General features: G+C 39.8%; 1 protein-coding gene across 1 annotated transcript in view; it reads left to right on the top strand.

Annotated features, from left to right (window-relative positions):
- LOC124804774 (protein cramped) overlaps positions 1 to 24,679 on the top strand; it is a 193,841-nt gene extending 169,162 nt beyond the window's left edge. Inside the window, 3 exon segments of the mRNA XM_047265095.1 lie at positions 15,920 to 16,026; positions 18,155 to 18,265; positions 24,544 to 24,679. Coding sequence (XP_047121051.1) covers positions 15,920 to 16,026; positions 18,155 to 18,265; positions 24,544 to 24,654 — 329 coding nt within the window. The 3' untranslated portion in view covers positions 24,655 to 24,679.
- The last annotated feature ends 6 nt before the right edge of the window (positions 24,680 to 24,685 follow it).

Below are 24,685 nucleotides of genomic sequence, written 5' to 3'. Positions count from 1 at the left end.
ACAAAAGAGGCATCTGCAAAGATTTTCAAACAGAGAAAAAAAAACCTCTCATGCAGAACATCTTCTATCATACACAGTCTATTATTTGGTTCTTGTTGATAATTACCAAAGAAAGCAGCAGTGTAAGTAACAACAAATAGCAGTCACTTGCCATTGTTTTGCTAATGAGACAATTCCCCTCTTTTTTTTTATTGTAAGCGGCAGTAGCACGCACAAAAGCAAGCCATGCTGCGAGCGGCGACAGTTCGTAAACACACAGTATCAGAACGCGACAAACAATGCATGACACAGTACAATAATGCATTTTCAGCTTAGAGTGATGTAAACACCTATAACAAAGAGAATGGCACTTATCAGATCAAAGAAAAATAAGCAATCAATTCAAACCAGATGAAGCACGTGAAAAAAGGAAGGGTATCCGTATAAATACGGACGGACCACCTGACACACAGCAATGGCTACCTGGTAAAGCTTAACTGCTAAGCTTACGACTCTAACAAAACTACTGTACTGTATCATCATTCATTCGACCTAAATTGTGTGTCATATTACAGTGGACCAAATTTGTTTCGATTTGGAGGTGTGGCCTAAAACTTTTCTCTCCCCTTGAATTTCGAGTCTCAGATTTCAGGTGCGGCTTAGATTCGGAAAAATTTTTTTTCCTTGATTTCGAGTTTCGTTTTTCAGGTGCGGCTTAGATTTGAGTAAATACGGTACTTTGCGTAGCACAGACTACTGTCCCTGGGGACCATTTTTTCTATACCAAATCTCTGCATATGAGACCTTGGCGTTGACTGCACACTATTGTTGTCTGTTGCTGAATCTGCAGGTGGCAGTGTTGTCCTAAAGGCGTGACACTGTGAGGGACAGGAGGGTACTCATCGTTCAGTCATGCAACATCTCCCCCAGAGATGCATCGCTATGGGGAGTGCTTCTGTAAGAACAGAGAAATTTTAGTAAAATGTTCTCCAATGCGTAGTCACTTCTTTGACTGTCGAATCGAACCGTTCAGCTACCTTGTTTGATTCAGAATGAAATGTCAAGCTACAGAGGTGCTGGATCCCATGGGCCATGCAGAAACAAGTCAAACTCTTGACTCGTGATCTGGGTGCCATTGTCTGTCATGATGGCGAGAGGAAGAACGTCCACAGCGGAAATCTGTTTAACACAGGTCCATTTGGGATGTTCTAGTTGTTCATCTTGAAGATGTAAGGTTAGCGTGTGTGGGTATCCTCAAGAATGAGGCAATCTGTCCCCCAGTAATGATCCAATGTAATATAGGCGGAGCTAACTCCAGGGCTCTGATTCCTTTGGTCAAGTGAAATATGACTTGGGAGGTGCTGCTTGGTACTTGCTGCAGGATGCACAGACTCTGAGCAGGCACTCAGTATCCTTCTCCAGACCTTTCCAGTAAATACATTGCTGAGCCATTCACTTCGTCGTAGCAATACCCACAATGGCATCTGTGTAACAACATAAGAACATCTACTTGCAGTGCTGCTGGAATGATGATCTGCACTTCACCCTCCATAGCTTGGAGGATGAGGACTTCGTGGTAGAGTGACAGAACAGTTTGAAGATTCCAAAAATGCCCGAGATCTGTGTGAGTCAAAAACTTCTTTAACAAAGGCCATTGTCTTTGCAGAAAGTGTTTGACCCACGAAAGGACTTTATCTGCCATACTAGCATCAGCGATAACACAGATGTTGACACTGGTGTCGAGCAGGAGGCTCTCACGGCCTGGCTGGAGAGAGCATTGACCCTGAAACATTCTTCTGAATGTGTGTCAAAATGCACTTTGCTGCATGCTGGCAGCTGTGACAAAAGATCGGCAATACTGTTGTAGGAGGCTGTTGGGAACTCAGCCTCATAGTTGTAGGGCAACAGAAAAAGGACAACCAGTGTTGAAGACATTGCATGTCTTAATGAGAAACTGAGTCTCTGAATAAGAATGCATTACCAGACTTTTGGGGTCTCCAGAATGAGATTTTCACTCTGCAGCGGAGTGTGCGCTGATATGAAACTTCCTGGCAGATTAAAACTGTGTGCCCAACCGAGACTTGAACTCGGGACCTTTGCCTTTCGCGGGCAAGTGCTCTACCATCTGAGCTACCGAAGCACGACTCACGCCCGGTACTCACAGCTTTACTTCTGCCAGTATCTCATCTCCTACCTTCCAAACTTTCCAGAAGCTCTCCTGCGAACCTTGCAGAACTAGCACTCCTGAAAGAAAGGATACTGCGGAGACATGGCTTAGCCACAGCCTGGGGGGTGTTTCGAGAATGAGATTTTCACTCTGCAGCGGAGTGTGCACTGATATGAAACTTCCTGGCAGATTAAAACTGTGTGCCCGACCGAGACTCGGTCTCATTCTGGAAACATCCCCCAGGCTGTGGCTAAGCCATGTCTCCGCATTATCCTTTCTTTCAGGTGTGCTAGTTCTGCAAGGTTCGCAGGAGAGCTTCTGGAAAGTTTGGAAGGTAGGAGACGAGATACTGGCAGAAGTAAAGATGTGAGTACCGGGCGTGAGTCGTGCTTCGGTAGCTCAGATGGTAGAGCACTTGCCCGGGAAAGGCAAAGGTCCCGAGTTCGAGTCTCGGTCGGGCACATAGTTCTAATCTTTTGGGGTCTGTTTGTAGTAGAAAGTTGCAGCCATAGAAATAGTTATAGAATTTTTTGATGGTGAAATAAGGACTTCCTTTTCAATTTGAGAGTAGCTGCACATTCCACAATCATCGTTTTGGATTCAAATGCAGTGGGCTTGCCTGCTGTGCCCACCCTGTGGGCTGACATCTACCCAGTCCCAGTGTCTGAAACATCTGTGGCCACCATGGGTCATAGTGTACCAAACACTTGGAGTCCTGGAGGGTCCCTATCAGTTACTCGAATGCCCGTTGACATTCATGTGATCAATCCCAACATTTGCCATTCCTAAGCAATTAGTAAAGGGGTTCTGCAATCATAACTGCTGTAAGAAAGAACATATTGTAAGGTTGGATTTGTCTGAGGACAGATCAGCAGTGTTTCTTGTTGTTGGAAGCTTGATGCCAAGCAATGTCCTGGAGGTGTTTGGTTGTGGGATGGATGCCGTCGACCGATGGGATTTGACCGAGGCAACAAATTTTGTCCTGGAAAACAGAATACTTGTCCATGTTCAGCGGGAGGGTGACTGATCTAAGGTGTCCAGTAACTCGTTCAAGTTGTAGATATGATCCTCAACGGTGTTTATGGTGACAATAATGTCATTGAGGTAATTGGTGGTTCCTGGAACCTTGTAAATCAGATGCTCGAGATACCTCTGAACTAATGCTACAGCTGAATTGATACCAAAGGGGAGTCATTTATACTTGTAAAGCCTTAAGCATGTATTGACTGCCACCACCTGTTGACTCTTCTCATTGAGGGGCAATTTCAGATATGTGTCTGTCAAATTGATGTGTGGGAAGAATTGTCCCTGACCGAAATTCCTTCTGGCCCTGAAATGGGGTATGTATCTGTGACAGAGGTTGCGTTAGCTGTAGACCTGATATCCACACATAGACAAAGATCCCTGTATGGCTTCTCAACAATGACAAAGGGTTTAGCCCACAGATTGTTGGAAATAGGTTCGATGATGTCATCCTCCTCCAGCTGGTCCAACTCAGGTTTAACTTCGTCCCATAAAGCATAATCAATGGGTGGTGTGCCTTACAAAAGTTAGGGAGTGGCTCAGGACACAAGGTGATTTGCTCTTTGTAGTATTTGAGTCTACCATGGAACAAAAAAAAAGCTCTCTCTTCATCTGTGACATGTATGTGATTTGCTAAATCTCAGACCATGAAACTAAGCATTTGAAACAGATCCAGTTCAGTGATGTTGGCACCTGTACTTGATAGTGTTACTAGAAGTGGAACCTTCACCTGTTTATTTTTTGGCCTTTGATTTGAATTGTCTGATCACTATAACTTGTTAGCATTTCATGTATTTTGAACAACTGTGGGGACCCAATTAAACCATATGTGGCTCCGTTTGGTAGTTTTAGAGGAACCAATGTCAAGCTGAAATAGAATTACTGGTACATTGAGTTCAATAGCCACTAACACTGCTTTACCACCTTGAAAAAGAATGCTGTACACATTATTTTCAAAATTGTCATCATTAGAATGGAACCCATTCACCATAATCTTGACATCATTCATGCAAGTAGAGTATTTGATGATGTGGCATGATATCTGTAAACAAACCTCTGCCTTATGATCAAGTTTCTGACAGTATAAGCACTTCATGCGTTTGTAGCAGCACAACTGTCTACCATGAGCTATGAAGCACTAAGCATAAGATGTGACTTAAAAAAATGTCCAAAGGAATTTGATTTTGCCCTATTCCAGAGTGCTGTTAGAGACAGCTTCGACTATGCCGTCTATCTCCAGCCAGTATCACTCCTCCAAAAACTGTCTGAAAAACCTCAGTTCTTCTGTGTTAGATGCTTTCTCTGTCTATTTAGTCTATTACAAGACTTGAATAACCAGTAAACACTCGGTACATTGTGGGATTATCGTAATGCATAAGAGCATTACGCAGTCCTGTGTCCGAAGTATGAATGATAAGCACGTCTTTAACCATTGTATCAGCATAAGACAGAACACAGTCCTGATTTTCACACTTGAAGTGACAGTTGTGAGTGTGATTGTGCGATATGGCAGCCATTCTTTAAATGACAGTACATATTTCTTTTATGCCCAATAAAATTTATGGCATACTGCTGCAACTAAAGTTTTATTCTGAAAACATTCAGCTAGCTTTGGATGCGCTCATGTAATCTACAAACTAAACTGCTACCACTGTGCTGCTTTCTACATGGACATGAAAATTGACAAGCTGTCTGTCCGCACGAATGGCCACTGCCAAACTGTGGCCTAGAGACAGCTGGACCACACAGTTACTGAGTGTGCCACCCAACACAATGTGCTTCATTTCAGTGACTGTTTCACAGCCTGTGCCATCTGGACCCTCTCTACCAACACAAGCTTTTCTAACTGTACTGATTGGAACCCTTCATGCAGTATATTTTGTGTTCCTGTAAGACCCCTGGCCTCAACTTTTGCTAGTCGCTGTCATACACTTACCTCCTTCCCTGCTCCCACTCCAGCAATGCACAGCCTTCATTCTGCCATTGCATCCACTAGTAATTTTCCCCTTCTCAACTCCTCCACCCCCCCCCCCCCCCCAAAAAAAAAAAGAAAAAAAAAAAAACTACCACTGGACCTAGGTGCCCTCCCCAGTCTCCCAGTCTCCACTGTCACTTGTTCCCACAGACAGAACTTCATACCTGCACAAGATTCCTGCTCGCATCAGTCACGGTTTCAGTTCACAGTCCAGAGACAGAGGGTGCATCCACGCTGTGTGTGTGTGTGTGTGTGTGTGTGTGTGTGTGTGTCCTGCTTCAGAAGAAGGCCTGTTGGGGGAAACCTTAAATGCATAGCAGCCTTTTCGTTGTGCCTATCCGTGTCTCGGTGTCTGCTCTACATATTGAGTCAGAATCTATCCTTTTCATAATAGAGTTTGCAAAGAGAATTACCACTATGTTTACTGCCCAGCAGCAATTAGCACCATGCAGTAAGCACATTGTATTGTATCCTTGCCAGTGTGATCCACTTGGTGTCATTGAAGTATATCCACTTCAAATGCTGCTCATGAATGCCCTTGTGTTTGGTAATACCCGGTTGACTATGAATGATATGTACAATTGTCGTCTTGAAGGGAGTTCCCATCATTATTAATCACACACTACAAACTGCACCACTCTTGTTACGGTTATGGTATTGCTCATGCCATGGATGTGGTTGGTTTCCAACTACTCTTTCAATCTAAGAGTTTTGCAACTGCTACACAAAGTAAATCAGTCCGGGTACAAGAACCTACTTCTTGTAAGTCACAAATAAATTAACACTGAACTCTACTTACACATTTAATCTCTATGTACAGAAAACAGAGTTCTATGAGAGGCATGGCAAAGTAGCCTGGCTACTGCAGACAGCCTCTTTGAACAACTGGAGTTCACACTGCTCGTGGCCTCGCCATGGTGGATGCTGTGCTGAACACCACTAAAATGGAGGCGAGGCCTACCCGATGGGGCTAGGAGCGTGGGACACAACATATTCACTGATGACAAACCAGTTTTGAGGCTCATACAACAATGAAAACAACCAGTTATTGACAGACATATTTAATATGAATATAATAGAGGGAAACATTCCACGTGGGAAAAATATATCTAAAAACAAAGATGATGTGACTTACCAAACAAAAGTGCTGGCATGTCGATAGACACACAAACATACACATCCCCGTAAGGTAAGTCTTTCCGCTCCCGGGATTGGAATGACTCCTTACCCTCTCTCTTAAAACCCACATCCTTTCATCTTCCGCTCTCCTTCCCTCTTTCCTGACGAAGCAACCATTGGTTGCGAAAGCTTGAATTTTGTGTGTATGTATGTGTTTGTTTGTGTGTGTGTATCGACCTGCCAGCACTTTCGTTTGGTAAGTCACATCATCTTTGTTTTTAGAAGTATTTAATATGATAGATAAAAAATCTGCTTACCAAGCAGCGGCAGAACATACACATAAAAGACGGTTGTAATTGTCAAGTTTTGGAGCGAGTGGCTCCTCCTTCAGGCAGAAGGGTTGATGGGGAAGGGAGAGGGGTGACAGAAAAGGACTGGAGAGGTCTAGGACAAGGTTCAGGAAAGTCACCCAGAACCGTGAGTCAGAGGAGACTTACCATACGGGATGAGGAGGACAGACTGATTGTTGGGGACTGCATCGGACGAGATTTGGAAACCTGAGAGTTTAAAGTTGCAGGACGGGGTCATATGCAGACAGAGATTACTACTTAAACACCATGCATGCGTTAATAAGAGTGAAAAGCTAAGTGCATTGTTCGTAACAGAGATGGAAGGGGGCAATGAAAAATAGATGGGAATGTTAATGAAAGATGCAGAAAATTAAAACGAGGTGAAGCAAAGAGTAGTTACAGTGAAGAAATGCTGACATGGAAGAAATTAACATAAATTAAGGCCTGGTGGGTGGTGAGAACCAAGGACGTATTGTAGTGCTAGTTTCCACCTGTGGAGGTTTGAGAAACTGGTGTCTGGGGGAAGAATTCAGATGGCGCGTGTGGTGGAATGTGCACCGAGGTCTCGAATGTCACATTGTAGAGCATACTCTGCAACAGGATATTGCGAGTTGCTTGTATACGCCCTTTGCCTGTGACCATTCATCCTAATTGATAATGTGGTGGTAGTCAAGCCGATGTAGAAGACCGAACAATGTTTACATAACAGCTGTTGTAAGACGTTTCATTTCACAGGTGGCTCTTCCTTTGATAGTATATATTTTGCCACTTACAGGGTTGATATAGGTGGTGGTAGGAGGGCACAACAAAGTTGTTATCTGGAGGGGTCAGCAGTACCAGGATTGGATGTGATGGTCTGGGAAATCTGCTTTTTAACTAGGCTACTGGGGTACTTATGTGCAGTGAAGGCTGAGGTGAGAATGATGGTGTATTGCTATAAAGAGTCTGCCTCAGATGCCAAGGCTGTATGGAAGGTAATGTTTGACATGGAAAGGACGGCAACTGTCAAAATGTAAGTATGTTGATTGTTGGTAGGTTTTAATGTGCACAGAAGTGTGTAGCTGGCCTTCGGTGAGGACAGGATCAACATCAACGAAAGTGGCATGGAACTGATTGGGAGAAGGTACTCAGGGATTCCAGCAGGAATTATAGCAGGTCAGCCTCACCATGAGTCCATATGGTAAAGATGTCATCAATGTATCTAAACTAAATCAGGGACTGAATACTTATGGATCCCAGGAAAGCCCCCTCCAAGTGACCCACGAAAAGGTTGGCATAGGGAAGAGCCATCCTGGTTCTCATGGCCGTACCCCTGATCTGTTAGTATGTACGCCTCTCAAAGGTGAAGTAGTTGTTGGTAAGTATAAAGTTGATTAAGGTGAGTAGGAAGAATGTCATAGGTTTGGAATTAGGTGAGCGCTAACTGAATAAATGTTCAGCAGCAGGCAGACCATGTATGTGGGGGACGTTGGTATAGAGGGAGGTGGCCGATTATTAACTGAGTGAAAGCTGCTTATTCTTGGGAATAAGCTAATATTCTTAACAAGAAATGACAGTAGGGAATTACATATTGAGAGGCGAATGTAAAATACCCAGACTTGTGAACATGGGTCAACAAGAGGTTTGTGAACTTACACCACTTACTGCCCAAACTGCCTGTTTCCGAGCCAATAATATTCTTTTAAAATAGGAAGAATTACCCCAAAATATGATACCATGTGACAAAAGTGAATGAAAATAAGTAAAGTAGACTAATTTTCGTGTCAAACTATCACCCACTTCAGATACGGTTCGAATAGTAAAAATGGTAGCATTAAGTCTTTGAACAAGATCCTGAATGTGGGCCTTCCATGACAGCTTACTATCTATCTGAACATCTAGAAATTTGAACTGTCAGTTTCACTAATCATATGCCTGTTCTGTGAAATTAAAATGTCAGGTTTTGTTGAATTGTGTGTTAGAAACTGTAAAAACTGAGCCTTACTGTGATTTAGTGTTAGTTTATTTCCTACAAGCCATGAACTTAGGTCATGAACTGCACTATTTGAAACCAAGCCAGTGTTGCATACAACATCCTTTACTACCAAGCTAGTGTCATCAGCAAACAGAAATATTTTAGTTGCCCGTAATACTAGAGGGCATATCATTTATACAAACAAGGAACAGGAGTAGCCCCAGCACTGATCCCTGCGTCACCCCCCACTTGACCATACCCCACTCAGACCCCACATAACAGCCATTCTCGACATTGTGAATAATGACCTTTTGCTGTCTGTTGCTAAAGTAAGAGGTGAATCAATTGTGAGCTACTCCCGTTTTCCATAACGGTTCAACTTCTGGAGCAGTATTTTGTGATCAATACAATCAAATGCCTTAGTTAAATAAAAAAAAAATATATGCCTAGAGTTCAAAACCTTTTGTTTAACCCATCCAGTGCCCTCACAAGAAAAGAGAATATAGCATTTTCAGTTGTTAAACGACTTCTAAAGCCGAACTGTACATTTGATAGCAAATCGTGTGATATAAAATGATCAATTATCCTTACATACACAGCCTTTTCAATAACTTTAGCAAACACTGACGGCATAGAAATAGGTCTAAAACTATCTACATTATCCCTTTCTCCCTTTTTATAAAGCGGCTTTACTACTGAGTACTTTAATCGTTCCTAAAGGAAAAATTACAAATATGGCTAAATACAGGGCTAACAATTGCAGCACAGTACTTTAATATTCTGCTAGGCACTCCATCATAACCATGAGTCATTAGTCATCAGTGATTTAATTATTGACTCTATCTCTCTCTCTCGTCTGTTTCACAGAGGAGTATTTCAGATATCAATCTCTGATAGTCATTTGCCAAGAAAGTTGTATGATTCCCTGTGGAAACTAAATTTTTAATTAATTCACCAGCAGTGTTCAGAAAATGATAGTTTAATACTGAACGTATATATGATTTATTGGACACAGAAATATTTTTACTGCGAACTGACTTTATATCGTCGACCTTGTGCTGTTGACCAGACACTTCCTTCACAACTGACCATATGGTTTTAATTTTATCCTGTGAATTAGCTATTCTGTTTGCATACCACATACTCTTTGCCTTCCTAATAACATTTTTAAGCAACTTACAGTACTGTTTGTAATGGGCTACTGTAACTTGATTGTGACTACTACTAACATTTTGATGTAATTCCTGCTTTGTTCTACTAGGTATCCTTATCCCACTAGTCAGCCACCTGGGCTGCCTATTACTGCTACTAACCCGTTTAGAACATTCTAATGGAAAGCAGCTCTAAAAGAGCATGAGAAATGTGTTAAGGAAAGCATAATATTTATCATCTATGTTATTGGCACTATAAACATCCTGCCACTCTTGTCCTTGACAAGGTTTAAAAAACTCTCTATTGCTGTTGGATTAACTTTCCTACATAGTTTGTAATTAAATGTGACATTTGTTTGAGTACTAAAGCCGTTTAGTGTTAAAATTTGTGCATCATGGTCTCAAAGTCCATTCACCCTTTTACTAACAGAACACATTCTGTATCAGATCATATGAATTTATGAGATTTACCAACATCCTTTTTCTTGCACCATCATATACAAAATTTATATTGAAGTCACCACATATAACAAATTTCTGGTACTTCTTACAAAGTGAATCAAGAACCCTCTCTAGCTTGAGCAGAAATGCTCTGAAGTCAAGAGTTAGGGTACCTATAGACAACAACAATTAGAAGTTTAATTTCACTAAATTCAACTGCCCCTGCACAACATTCAAATATCTGTTCAGTGCAGTGCCATGATATGTCTATGGACTCAAATGGAATACTCTTTTTTACGTACATAGCCACTCCCCCACCCCGCAAGGAACTCCTTGAAAAACAGCCAGCTAATCTGTATCGTGGTAAAGGAAGCCTCTGAATTGTCAAATTATTAAAGTGGTGCTCTGATACTCCAGTAATTTGAGAGTCAACATCTATAAGCAGTTCACAAACTTTATCTCTAATACCTCTTATATTTTGATGAAATATGCTAATTCCTTCTCTGCTTGGAAACATTATATCCTCTGAAGGTGGACCTCTAGTTAGAGGGACTTCCTAAGCAGGTATACCTATCAGCTGACTTCAATCTAAAAAAGGTGCAGCTCTAACACAAACTCCTACAAGAATTTTTCCATGGTGTAGACCTTCACTAACATACTCCTTTCCTTCAAGTGGTAGATCCTTTGTCTGCTAGAATATAATGATTTTGAGGTATTGGTGGTGGATAAGTTGGGATCACAGTCTGAAGTGTTCAAGGCAGGGCTCAATGTCAGGTTTGCTGTTTAGCCTCAGTATCATATTACATAAGCATACATCACATGAGAATAAGGACACCACCTGGGCATCCGCTCTGTTGACAAGTTGCACATCATTTCACAAATTTTTCAATGTAACCGTGTTCTACTATCATCAAGTAGCAATGTATATTGTAACACCTTCGCAGGCATGCTATTTTTTTTTTTGTGCATTGTGTCCAGTGGCATTGTTCATGGACATGTTCCTTGTGATGTGTGATTTGTAGAGGTGCATTTGTGGTTCATTGGTTTCTGTATCCTTGGCCAGCATATGGTTCGGTTAGTAAGACTGCTGACTTGTTGATGTCTGAAAAGCGATAGTCCACAGTTGTAGACAGCGATAATTGAAAACGTGCTTTGTTGTTGACAGTTTTCCCCTTACTCATGGTATGTGCTTTACACAGTGGCACATGGAAAGCTATTGCCTGCGTAAGCCTGAAGAGAGAAGTGTCCCAGGTACAAGACAACCATGGTATTCTCGCAATCAAATGCGTGTATGTTACGTGCTAGTCTGGCATGCCAGCAGTCAGAATGAAGTGTGATAACAACCTTGCCCACATAACATACCACGCTATTCCATTTTCTGTGGTAACAGAGAGCTATTTCCAAACACAAAGCTTCTGGCAGATTCTGTTGCTCACGAATTTTCAGACTATTCAGTTGCTTTGACATCCATGTTTTTTGGACATTTGCTATGGTTCTTCTTTTTTTAAAAGGCATTCTGAACTTCATTATATTTTTCCTTAAAAGAATGTAGCTATGTTGCTGTGTAAAGGATTTTCAGATTCTTTATATGTTATTTATAGATCATACTTTGCAGAAGCGTCTTAGTCTCGTGAGATATTGATGTAGTACCTTTTGATTTTTTTCTTGACAAGGCGTTAATAATCATAACTTTATTTTATGCAATTTGAATATTATTGAAGCTGTGACTGACTTAAATTCATAAAATATAAAGGAAAAACATTTACTTTGATTCTGTGATCATATAGCTTCCTGTATATATAGTTATCATCCATTGATTAAGATATATATCTAAAAACAAAGATGGTGTGACTTACCAAATGAAAGTGCTGGCAGATCGACAGACACACAAACAAACACAAACATACACACAAAATTCAAGACTTACCTTAGGGGGAAAAAAGGACAGGTATACACTCGCGCGCACACACACATATCCATCCACACATACAGACACAAGCAGACATGTATATGTGTGGATGGATATGTGTGTGTGTGCGAGTGTATACCCGTCCTCTAAGGTAAGTCTTTCCGCTCCCGGGATTGGAATGACTCCTTACCCTCTCCCTTAAAACCCACATCCTTTCGTCTTTCCCTCTCCTTCCCTCTTTCCTGATGAGGCAACAGTTTGTTGCGATAGCTTGAATTTTGTGTGTATGTTTGTGTGTCTGTCGACCTGCCAGCACTTTCATTTGGTAAGTCACATCATCTTTGTTTTTAGATATATTTTTCCTACGTGGAATGTTTCCCTCTAATATATATATATATATATATAAAGAAAGATGATGAAACTTACCAAACAAAAGCGCTGGCAGGTCGACAGACACACAAACAAACACAAACATACACACAAAATTCTAGCTTTCGCAACCAATGGTTGCCTCGTCAGGAAAGAGGGAAGGAGAAGGAAAGACAAAAGGATATGGGTTTTAAGGGAGAGGGTAAGGAGTCATTCCAATCCCGGGAGCGGAAAGACTTACCTTAGGGGGAAAAAAGGACAGGTATACACTCGCACACACACACATATCCATCCACACATACACAGACACAAGCAGACATTTCTTTTTAGATATATTTTTCCCACGTGGAATGTTTCCCTCTATTTTTATATATATATATATATATCTAAAAAGAAAGATGATGAACTTACCAAACAAAAGCGCTGGCAGGTCGATAGACACACAAACAAACACAAACATACACACAAAATTCTAGCTTTCGCAACCAATGGTTGCCTCGTCAGGAAAGAGGGAAGGAGAAGGAAAGACAAAAGGATATGGGTTTTAAGGGAGAGGGTAAGGAGTCATTCCAATCCCGGGAGCGGAAAGACTTACCTTAGGGGGAAAAAAGGACAGGTATACACTCGCACACACACACATATCCATCCACACATACACAGACACAAGCAGACATTTCTTTTTAGATATATTTTTCCCACGTGGAATGTTTCCCTCTATTTTTTTTTATATATATATATATATATATATATATATATATATATATATATATATATATATATATATATATATATATATATATATATATATATATATATATATATATATAAAAAGAAAGATGATGAACTTACCAAACAAAAGCGCTGGCAGGTCGATAGACACACAAACAAACACAAACATACACACAAAATTCTAGCTTTCGCAACCAATGGTTGCCTCGTCAGGAAAGAGGGAAGGAGAAGGAAAGACAAAAGGATATGGGTTTTAAGGGAGAGGGTAAGGAGTCATTCCAATCCCGGGAGCGGAAAGACTTACCTTAGGGGGAAAAAAGGACAGGTATACACTCGCACACACACACATATCCATCCACACATACACAGACACAAGCAGACATTTGTAAAGGCAAAGAGAAACTCTTTGCCTTTACAAATGTCTGCTTGTGTCTGTGTATGTGTGGATGGATATGTGTGTGTGTGCGAGTGTATACCTGTCCTTTTTTCCCCCTAAGGTAAGTCTTTCCGCTCCCGGGATTGGAATGACTCCTTACCCTCTCCCTTAAAACCCATATCCTTTTGTCTTTCCTTCTCCTTCCCTCTTTCCTGACGAGGCAACCATTGGTTGCGAAAGCTAGAATTTTGTGTGTATGTTTGTGTTTGTTTGTGTGTCTATCGACCTGCCAGCGCTTTTGTTTGGTAAGTTCATCATCTTTCTTTTTAGATATATTTTTCCCACGTGGAATGTTTCCCTCTAATATATATATATATATATATAAAGAAAGATGATGAAACTTACCAAACAAAAGCGCTGGCAGGTCGATAGACACACAAACAAACACACGTGGAATGTTTCCCTATATTATATATATTTTTGCAAATAAGACGAAACTGAAGGTAGTTCTAACAGGTCCAGTCTCTTCCCTTTTGTTTCTGACTGAAGTACTGTGAGGCTGTCATGGATGCCATTCAGTATGTATTTGTTCTGGTGTATGTGGTTGGTGATTGTGGAGTTTTCACAGTGATTTAGTCTAAACACATAAGTGTGTTCTTTGACAGGTCCTTCATTTTTTTGAAATTGGGGCAACTGTTAAATAGCGTTTTGTCTAATGGATAGATAAAAATTCTACTCATCGAGTGGCAGCAGCGGAAAACACACACACACACACACACACACACACACACACACACACACACACAAAATGATTTAACATTTACAAGCTTTCAGAGTCAGTGGTGCCTCCTTCTAGCAGAGGAGTTGAAGGGGAAGGAAGAGTGGTGAAGGAAAAGGACTAGAGAGGTTTAGGGAAAGGAGTACAGTTCAGAAAAGTCTTCCAGAACCCCGGGTCAGGGGGAGACTTACCAGATGAGATGAGAAGGAAAGACTGATTGTTGGGGACTGCGCCAGACGAGATTCGAAAACATGAGAGCTTAAAGGTGGAAGATGGGTAATATGCAAGACGGAGACTCCTACTAAAACATTGTGCACGAGTTAATAAGAGTGAAAAGTTAAGTGCATTGTATCTAACAGAGGTGGAAGGGGTTCGCCGAAAAATAGATAAGTCAGAAAATGAGAGATGTAGAAAACTGAAATGGAGTAAAGAAAGGTGTAGTTACTGTTAATAAGTGCTTAGACGGAAGGAATTAATGTAAATTAAGGCCAGGTGAGTGGCGAGAACCAAGGACATGTTATATCCTGTTTGGGGAGGTGTTGTTTGTAAAGGAGAATATTTTTAATTAAGTATTCAAAAATAAGTTGATAATTTTTTGTGACACTGTACATATGTATGATATTCTTGTATCAAATCTTTTTTGTGACACTGTACATATGTATGATATTCTTGTATCAAATCTTTTCTGTGCCTTTTCCCTTCTATTTAGTACATTCATTACAAAAATTGAATTATTTTCTAGTTTCCTGTAAATTTAAAAATTTTGGTGATGCTGCTCATTGAGTCTAGGAAATTTAAAGACTGACCAGTTCCATGTTTTATTCTGAACTTTATATAGTTGTGAAATGAATTAAATACTGAAAGAAGTTCAAGTTCTTGTTTGTTGCCAATAAATGAATTGTACAGTCAACATAGCTTTTATAATAATTATTTAGGGAAATTCATTTCTTTTACTGAATTGTGGGCCCCTCCCCCTCCAGATAGATTTAGTGGAGTATACAAATTATGTTGCAGCAGTGATACAATTTGGGGGAGGGGGAAGGAGAGGGGAGAAACTCAAGTAAATTTCTCCAAAGATTTTGCGTTATTGTCTTCTGTCTTGTCATAGCAATAGGTAATTAGGTGTGATTGATTTGTTGTCCCAGACTTTGGTCCAGTAAATGCAATTGATAGCTTCCTCCATTTGCCATTGATTTCAATCAGGGCTTGGTCTTGTATGTGTTCCACCCCCCCCCCCACCCCCTCCCCCAGTGGTTCTAGAATTCATTTGCTTATGCTTCAACTAGAAAATCTAACAAGCAGGAATACTTCACTTTCTGCATGCTTAATAATTATATGTTGACTTGCCTGTTGCTTGACAGTAAATTCTATGTTTTTCTCTGCAAGTCTTCTACGCTACATTGCCAGTGAAAGTTATGTTTCGTGATAGCTGGGACCACATTTAACATTGTAAAATAGTAGGTAGTGATAATGGCTTCTTGTGTAATACTTGCACTATACAGGTGTCATTTGCATACAAGGGCATACTGTAAGAAGTAAATTTTTTTTTTTTCATTCCACTCTCTAGTCATCTTTAATATCATGGGTTGTTATTTTCAGGTGGCCTGCTTCCAGCAGATGATGTCTTGGAGACGTCTTCAACAAGATCACTGCCCAGTCCCACAAGGATCCTTAAGGAGGATGACAACCAATGGCTTAATTCTGAGGTAATAGTAATTGCCAATTTCAAGACAGTGATTGTAAATTTTATTCAATGGGTGTCAGACTGTCATGGCAACAGTCTCATTCTTGTATCTTTGTGTGTGATCATCTTATCCTAAATGGGTTTTATTCAGTTTTTTCCCTAAATAGTATGTATCATGCTTAAAGCTGCAGAGTGTCGGTTTCATGTTTGGAGTAACAAGCAGATAGAAATTGATACTCCTTGAGTCTGTAATTTGAATTTTTCTCCTCATATTGTGACTTGTATTTGATTTGGTTTTATTCATTAACTATGTTACTCAGTAACAAAAATAATTACAACCTGCACTATAGTCCTGTGTGTTTTTATGTGTGCGCGTGCACACACACACACACACACACACACACACACACACACACACACACACACACACACACACACACACACACCGTTCAAGCACAGGCATGGGAAGTTGTGAGCACTGCGTGATAATGTGGAAGAATGGATTGGAAGCAAAGGCTGCACTGTATAATAATGTGGGATAGTGGATTGCGATGGGGAGATAGAACAGAGGTTGTGTGTGTGCGTGCGTGCGTGCGTCAATGCATGCAGGGCGAGTAAACATGTTTGAAATGTGTGAAAGATGACAGTTTTGTACTGTAAATGTAAGTCCAATATACGCCATGAGGCTATCTCAAGTAGCAATATAGCTCTTACAGTGATAAGTGATGCTGTTAATAATTGGGTCTGAGTTGTGTAGGAAATGAATGTCAAGTCTTCTTCCAATACTGCCGACCGAACAGCATCTTGGAACAAGAACTGTGAGCAGCAACACACTTCCTGAGAGCATTCCAGACTTCTGTGCATTCCAGACAACCTCTGAAAGATTCATTTTGAGAGATGAAGTAGCCACACATTTGAAGGCTTGCACAGTCACTAGTCCCAATCATAAAATAGCGAGATTTGTGTCCATTCCTACACAAAGTAGTAGTCTTGTCCAAAGACATCCCTTTCACAGTTGTTTTATGAATGAAAACTGACTATGGCTGTCACTAAGCATCACACATCTAATCTCACTTTGTGAGGTAGACTAGAATCTACCTGTGATGAGGATTTTAAGTATAGTGTACATTTTGGCATGCCAACTGAAAATGCTCTCTGTATGACGAGCCACAGAGATATGACTTGACTCTTTGCATACATATTACCTTAATTAAGCAGTCTTTTGTGTAAGTTGGTAGATAATTTTGACACTTGCACCACAAAGAACAAACTAATTGGGATTGTTTTTCAGTCGTTTTCCTTACTCACTGAGTTGTGGCTTAGTGGGAACACACTGGGTTCATATTTGGGAGAGGGGTGGTTCAGATCCCCATCCAGCGATCATGGTTTAGGGTTTTCATGATTTTCCCAAATTGGTTAAGGTGAATGCTGGGAAGGTTCTCTAGAAAGGGTATGGCTAGTTTCCTTTCAAAGTCTGAGCCTGTGCTTTATGTCTAGCACCCTTATCATTAGCGAGATACTAGGCCATAATCTTTCTTCCTTTTATTTTTGCATTGACAGAAGTTTAATATCAAACATTGGCACTTTATTTTGCTTAGCCTTCTAGCTTTTTAGAAATTGTTAACAGAACTGATTGGAAAAAAGACAAACATCATTCCACTTAGCTGTCTATTTATAAGCTTGTCATGCATCCAATTTTCCTTTAAGTCACATGCCTAGGCTATAAACCAGATTCTTCTCTTACTGTCACAGCTGCAACTTTTGCTTTGCACTCAAATAGATAATTTCCTACTGTTTGCAGTTACTTAAGAGAGATTGCTGGACCAGTTTAGAGTTTTTCTTTTGATAGTCATGTGCAGTACTATTTGGCCATCCATCATGAGAGAGAGAGAGAGAGAGAGTTTGGGGAAAAGGGGGGGGGCAGGTGGTGGTGGTGTAAATCATGTAAGTGGGACAGTATGTTGCCGTACATTTCACTGAGAAAGAGTACTGTAATTTTAAATTTCGTTCATTCAACATAATAGAGTTCAGTCATGACCCATAAAACATGCAAATAACTTGCGTCATTTGAATGGTATTTTTTTTAAGCGTGTTAAGTAAATTTCTGGGCATGAGGGTAAAATTAAATTTTTGTTTTTTCTTTAATCCAGGTTGCTGATTTCTCTTTGAGCAGTTTTCTTGGCCACCTAGAATCTCCAATGAAGAATCCATGTGTTGGAACAGTTGTTCCAGTTGGAGAAGAATCACGTATGTCATCAGATGTAAGTATTCGTGTCATTCTGTGTATTCATATCTTTTTGATTACAAACGAGAGGGACTTGAAAATGCAGCATCTATTTTTGGCAAAATTAGCATCTATTTTTGGCGAAATTAGCATCTATTTTTCTTCTGTGAATGATTAGGTATATAAACTTAAAAACTTGCCATGCTATGTTGCTGAAGATGAAACTGGCTTAAATAGTGATTTAAGATAAAATAATAATAATAATAATAATAATAATAATAATAAAACAGAATGGTTTTTATTCTATATAATAAGTGGAATGTTTCTTTTGCAAAAACTTCAACAGTTTTGTTCCAAAATGGTCTGCTTTAGTATATGGTTTGAGCTCCGAAATAAAAACCTGCAAGTGCAACTTCCTTGGCACTACAGTAAACAACTTCGCGTACTGTGTAACATTCCATTTGGAATTTGGGGGTGCATAATGAAAACATCACATTGAAACATCACTTTAATTTTTTCTTCACAGTATTTGTTAACTGAAGGTCGTGTAATTGTGGGAGAAGTAGCAGGTAGTGGGATTCATAATTCGAAGTTGATTTCAGAAATTGCTAAACTCTTATTCAAATTGTAAAAAGTCTTGTGCATATATACTGTAGAGTTCCTTTTGAAAAACAAAAGCACAGAAAACTAACATGAAAAAACTGAAGCTAATAATGTGGGACTTTCATTGACATTTTTAGGAAGACTGAGAGAACAACAAAATTGAGTTCTTCACGTTTTCCAATTAACAAGAGAAATAACCCAATGAACTCCGCATCCAAGATGCACAAAAAAAAAACCAATTAACTGTGAGCTCAAAACATTACACTGGCATTTTCAGACTGCGCAATTAGAATGAGATAACAACCAGGAAGTGACAGATTAGAAGTGTAAGTTCTACAAGGGTTGAATGAAAATTAATGCCTCCACCTTCATTAATTGGGTTTGGATGGGAATATTTTAATAAATCAAATGCAGAAATGAGCCTTAAAATGTAATCTTTAATTACCAATATTCACTTTTCCACGTAATCACCAGCCAATTGGATACATTTCTGCCGACAATGGACAAATTTTCTGAAGCCATCACGGAAGAAGTCGACACAACTGATGTTTCGTCTCGGAGTCGTAATTGTGTACCCACGTTTCGCCTCCTGTCACTATTGACTGGAAAGAGGCGTCACCTTCATTCTCAAAACGCGAGAGGAGTTCCTGGCAAATTTTCAAATCTGTGTGCTTCCAGTGTACCCATTGTGCACAGATCTTCCGATAGCCAAGCAAAGCATTAATGTGACCCACACGTTCTTGTGAAATGCTGATTGTGCTTGCAGTTTATCCCTGAGTGATATGACGACTGTCCTGAATCAGTCTGTCAACAGTTTGCTTGTGAAACTCGGTGGTTGGTGTCACAGGACATCCAACTCTTTGCTTGTCATGAAGGTCAGATGTTCTCGCCTCAACATCTTTAAACATACTCGCCCAATGACAATCAATACTCACATCAACACAATCACAATAAACTGCTTTCATTCTCTGATGAATCTCCTTTGGGGTGACACCTTCTGCTGTCAAGAATTCTGTGACTGCACGTTGCTTAAATCGCATTGACTGACCGAACTTCTGTGCAGGGCTCCATACTTTATACTGTAACAAAACAACCGTTGAATACTAAGGCTTCCTGCCAACTGGAGCTGTAGAGAAGTGGCTACAGAACAAGCCAGTATCTGCCGTATACCAATGCTGCCAACTGTTGAAGAGTTACAAAGATGGAGGCATTACTTTTCAGTCAACCCTTTATGTTCTCAGCCCAAACTGTACTTGAGGGATGACGGCATGCTTGTACCAAAGTGACAGATGTGGAAGTTGAGGAACTCTGCCACCGTTTCCTGGGGCAGGTGGTCTAAATGCATGTTCTATGTTTCTACAAAAACAGAACTTGCACATGATAATAGTAATTGCCGATCCCTTCTGGTGATGTGAGAATTGTACTTGAAATAAGAAAATGAAAAACACCAAGTCCTACAACAAATGGTGTGAACAAAGCGTTTTGTAATGGCTGCCATGCAGTTGCTCGCTAATCTTGGCAGCATCATATACAAAGAAGTTCACGCTTGACCTTCAAAGCTATTTTTTGAAACCATAGTTCAAACCCCCCTCCTGCCAGCCTGCCTCATTTTTCCACAAATTAGCAAACAGAGATAAACATTTGTTTGTTCTAAAATGCTATACCAGGATCCAAATAACAAATAAATAGGCAGGTAGTTGTTTACATGACAGCTACCATAGCAAAAACCAACCAGTGAACTAACTTGGTCATGCCATTATTTTCTTGTGTTGATATCAAATCACTAACTGTGACCAGTACTGTAACTGTTAAGTTTTGTTTTACTCATGTGCTTTGTTTCTTTCTGCTAATTTTTTTTTTTTTTTTTTTTTTTTTTTTTTTTTTTTTTTTTTTTTTTTAATACTCGAAAGAATGTCAGCCACGAATTGTGAAAGTAATCAGCAAAATGATTAATATCGTGCAAGGTGAACTAATCACTGCAGACTAACGGAAAACATCAGGTAGACTTCAGTACTGAATTATACAGTTGTTACTGCCATGGCCATTTTGGTCTGTGGGTAAAAGCAAACTGCTTAATCTGGCACTACTGTGTGTGTCTAGTTGTCAGTCACTTTGTTGTTATGATACAAGTATAGGCCCAACAGCTGAGTCCTACAAAGTCATATGTGACGTGTATCCTATAGACCATTCAGTAGTCCACAGATTCCAGAGCATTAATTAACTTATGATTGCTCTAGTATGTCATTGCATTTGTTCGTAGGTGTGTTCTCTTCCCAAATTTGGCTGCACCACACATTGTGGTATATCAGTAACTGAAAATTGATTACTTTTTTAATATTTATACCCAGAGAATAAAAAAATTTTCAAACTATACCTGATAAAATATTTCATCTTTAAAAATCCACAATAAAATGGCATTTATTAGGTAAATTTGTATTTTTCTATTTTGAAGCACAGTTCACGTCTATATTTGCCTTTATCACAAATGTGAATTTTTGAGGTCCCTACTAATGAATTGAAACCATGGATTTAACAACGTAATTGTTTTTAAGCTACATCTTAGGGTACTTTCTTATTCATTTTTTTTATTACAAAATGTTTCTACAAAATGATTTGTCAGTATTTTTTGTGAGTTACTTCTCACAGGAACACTCACAGTTTGGTACAATCAGCAGACATGGAAACTTGTAACACTTGAGACAGTATACACAAGGACGTAGATATAAACTACCCAAATTTCATTACTACAAGGACAACAGTCCTAAATCATGGCTTTAGTTTTTATGATTGTCAAATTTGCTATTGCTGTGGACATTCTTTCAATTAGGGAGAATAACACACAGCATGCTGAGTTGCTGTCTCTTTTTTTCCTCATTCTGTAGATTACTTCTCTTATCAGTTTTTTCCTTACTTTTTGTCATTTCAGTTGGTGTAATATTTGTAAAGAAGAGAGGAAATTGCAGTGTGTCCACTGTTCTTCAAATACCTTTGACTATGGTCTTAACTGTAATATTCTGTCGTAATATCCTATAACAATAATAATCCATTGTTACATCACTTTCTGCACTCAGAAATTCATTGTTTCTTAAGCTTCAGTTTTGCTATCTTGTCACACCTATTTGAGAAATTTATGAGCAGTTTGTAACTGAAGAAGCAATGTTGAGCACTGTATCATTTGAAAAATCTCCAAATCTGTCTTCTTTATACAGACTGCCTATGAGTCACCTGTGATGGAACAGGTATTAAAGTCCTGGCAGCTCCATATGGTCTAGACAGCTTTGTACATGTGACGTAAAGGAGCATGTGTCCCAATTTCCACAATTTCGATTTGTGACCATATTTGTAATACCCAAATGCTGCTTCATGTGCCCGTTTAACATTGCCTAAACCAGTCATGAGCAGGAGGAGGACTGCTGCTCCTATTCCACAAATGAAGCAGTGTACGGGTATTACAAATGTAGTTGTAAGCTGAGATTGTGCACCTGCACCTTTCAGGTATGGAAGGAACTATTGACTATTCACCACACATTCTCTGTAAAAGAAATAGCCCAGAATATTCTAGTCTCTTTTCTTTATGAATACAGAATTATTTGTCTTTCTGCATGTGCTACAGCAGAAGAGAAAAAACTATGGAAATTAAGTATCATACTTTGCTTCCAGTAGGTTTCCAGATGGCTGGTATTTTCCCCTGGAAGCAGTTTTTTAACGGAGGAAAAGGTGTGAATGTAACACTGAAAATAACCATTGAGTCATGTTTAATTATTCCCAACATGATGAATGGATTGACCAGTACTGGCCTCTTAAAGGAAATAACTCAGTACTCCCCTTCTTCACACTACAAGGCAGGTCCTCCTTAAACTAGGTCCTAAGTGACCTGGATCTCCCTACTGCCTCTGGCTAACCTTCCCAGCTATTTTATTCTCTCCTGTAGAAGAAAACTTATTCAAAGGCAAGGAGTGCTGTTGTTTATGTATTGGTTGTATTAGGAGTGATCCCCCCTGGATATAAGCACCGCCCAGTCCATTTCTCATTTGAATGTAACAAATTTCTGCATAGATGTTCCCATTTTGTACTGTAGCAGCCTTATTGGCTTGTTTGTCGCTGTATGTTAAAAATCAGTCTTGTTGGTCATCTATGTTTCCTCTTAAACTATTGCTTCACTTTCATATAGTGACTTTATATGGTGTCATACTTCCCTCCGACTTCTTTTTTGGTTGATTGCTCCTTTTCATTTGTTCAGAAAAATTATGTGTTTGTTGAAGGTTTATTCAGTTTTGTCTGCCAGTTATTTGTCACTGGGTAGTGAGGTATTTTTCTGTGAATAATACTATTTTCTCTGCTTGATAACCTTATGCCATGATGTGTTGTACTGGGGGACCTTTTTGCATCATTTCCTTTGTCGACCAGTTTGCTCTGAAGCCCAGTATGGTGCACTGTTTATTGTAATGTGTTTCTCCCAGTTAAGCTTGAAAGGAGCTATGATATCTGTTCACCTCAGCTTCAGCACATTAATCCCCATAAAGGCAAAAAAAGTAGAAGAAAACCTTTCCTGATTTCTCCCAAACTGCTCAAATTTATGTCGGTATTACTTGATTTTTCAGCAGTCTTTATAGTATAGTCTCTCTCTCTCTCTCTCTCTCTCTCTCTCTCTCTCTCTCTCTCTCTCTCTCTCTCTCACACACACACACACACACACACACACACACACACACTTTTCTTCCACATATTTTTCCTACAGTCCTACTTAATCTTTGGTATTGCTCCCAAAGACCTTACATTAAAAGTTCCCGTCTCTGGTTGCAACCCATCCTTTCACCTATCCCTCCTTAAATTCCAGAGTGATCAGTCCTTAGCCGTCCTCACATTGTTGCTTGCTTAATACATTGGCTCTACCAACCACGACTTTCAATAGCTTCAGTCTCTCATTAAAATCCTTCACCTTTCAGTCCTTGAATTGTTAGCACAGTCAGTGCAACTCTCTTGTAGTTAGCCATAAATTTGTACAAAATACGTCATACTACCAAGAGAATCTTCAGCTTTTTAGTCAAAAAACTCGAAATTACAGTATCTCTTTCCACCCTCACATGACCACTATCCAGAACACTGCCATCTCTCACCACCAGCAAACAAGCATACTCTGCCCTTCTTATTTACCATTCCTACCATGTACAGTTCTCATCTGAGCCCAACAATAATGCTAACCCAACTCCAACATCACACAACCCTGACCCCATTCAGTCCTTGATATGTAATGTAGATCTCTCTCCAATACTGAGACATTGATCCTTTCCAAAGGCCTAACCTTTAGCTTCCACGCACAAATTCAAGCACACTGTCCTTGTCTAAGGTCTCCAGTCAGTCACCAGTCTATCCTTCTCTCCTGCCAAGAAAGCTGCTGTTAGTTCTGCAAGCTGAGATATGTATCACTTTTACTTTCATATCGGCAGGACTACAAATTTCGCCTTTCTGGTGAACTATCATACAACTAAATTGTATGATTGTTATTTACAGTGGACACAAAGTGTGGATTGAAAAGTGTTATCAGTGAAAATATGAAAAAGTAAGACACCAAGATAATGGGAAAAGGAATCATTTCATTGCATCTGATATTGACACCAAACAAGTTTGCTAATATATTGTAATTAACATTGTAAAACTGTCTCTGGACATCTAATATACAAGTGTGATACTTACTTTGTGTTAACTTTGCAGGTGGAAGCACAGTTGCAGTGTTTGATGAGTGAAAATAGTGTGGATTACATGGCAAAGTTTGCTGACCTGGCTGCTCAGATAGCATCTGATGGAGCTGTTAGTAAAAAATAAATGTCTGTGTTAAAGTTGCACAAACTAATGT

Source organism: Schistocerca piceifrons, chromosome 7, assembly GCF_021461385.2.
Source record: "Schistocerca piceifrons isolate TAMUIC-IGC-003096 chromosome 7, iqSchPice1.1, whole genome shotgun sequence".
NCBI classification, from domain to species: domain Eukaryota; kingdom Metazoa; phylum Arthropoda; class Insecta; order Orthoptera; family Acrididae; genus Schistocerca; species Schistocerca piceifrons.
Note: the sequence above shows the minus strand (reverse complement) of the source record. Positions and strands in the feature narration are given on the sequence as shown.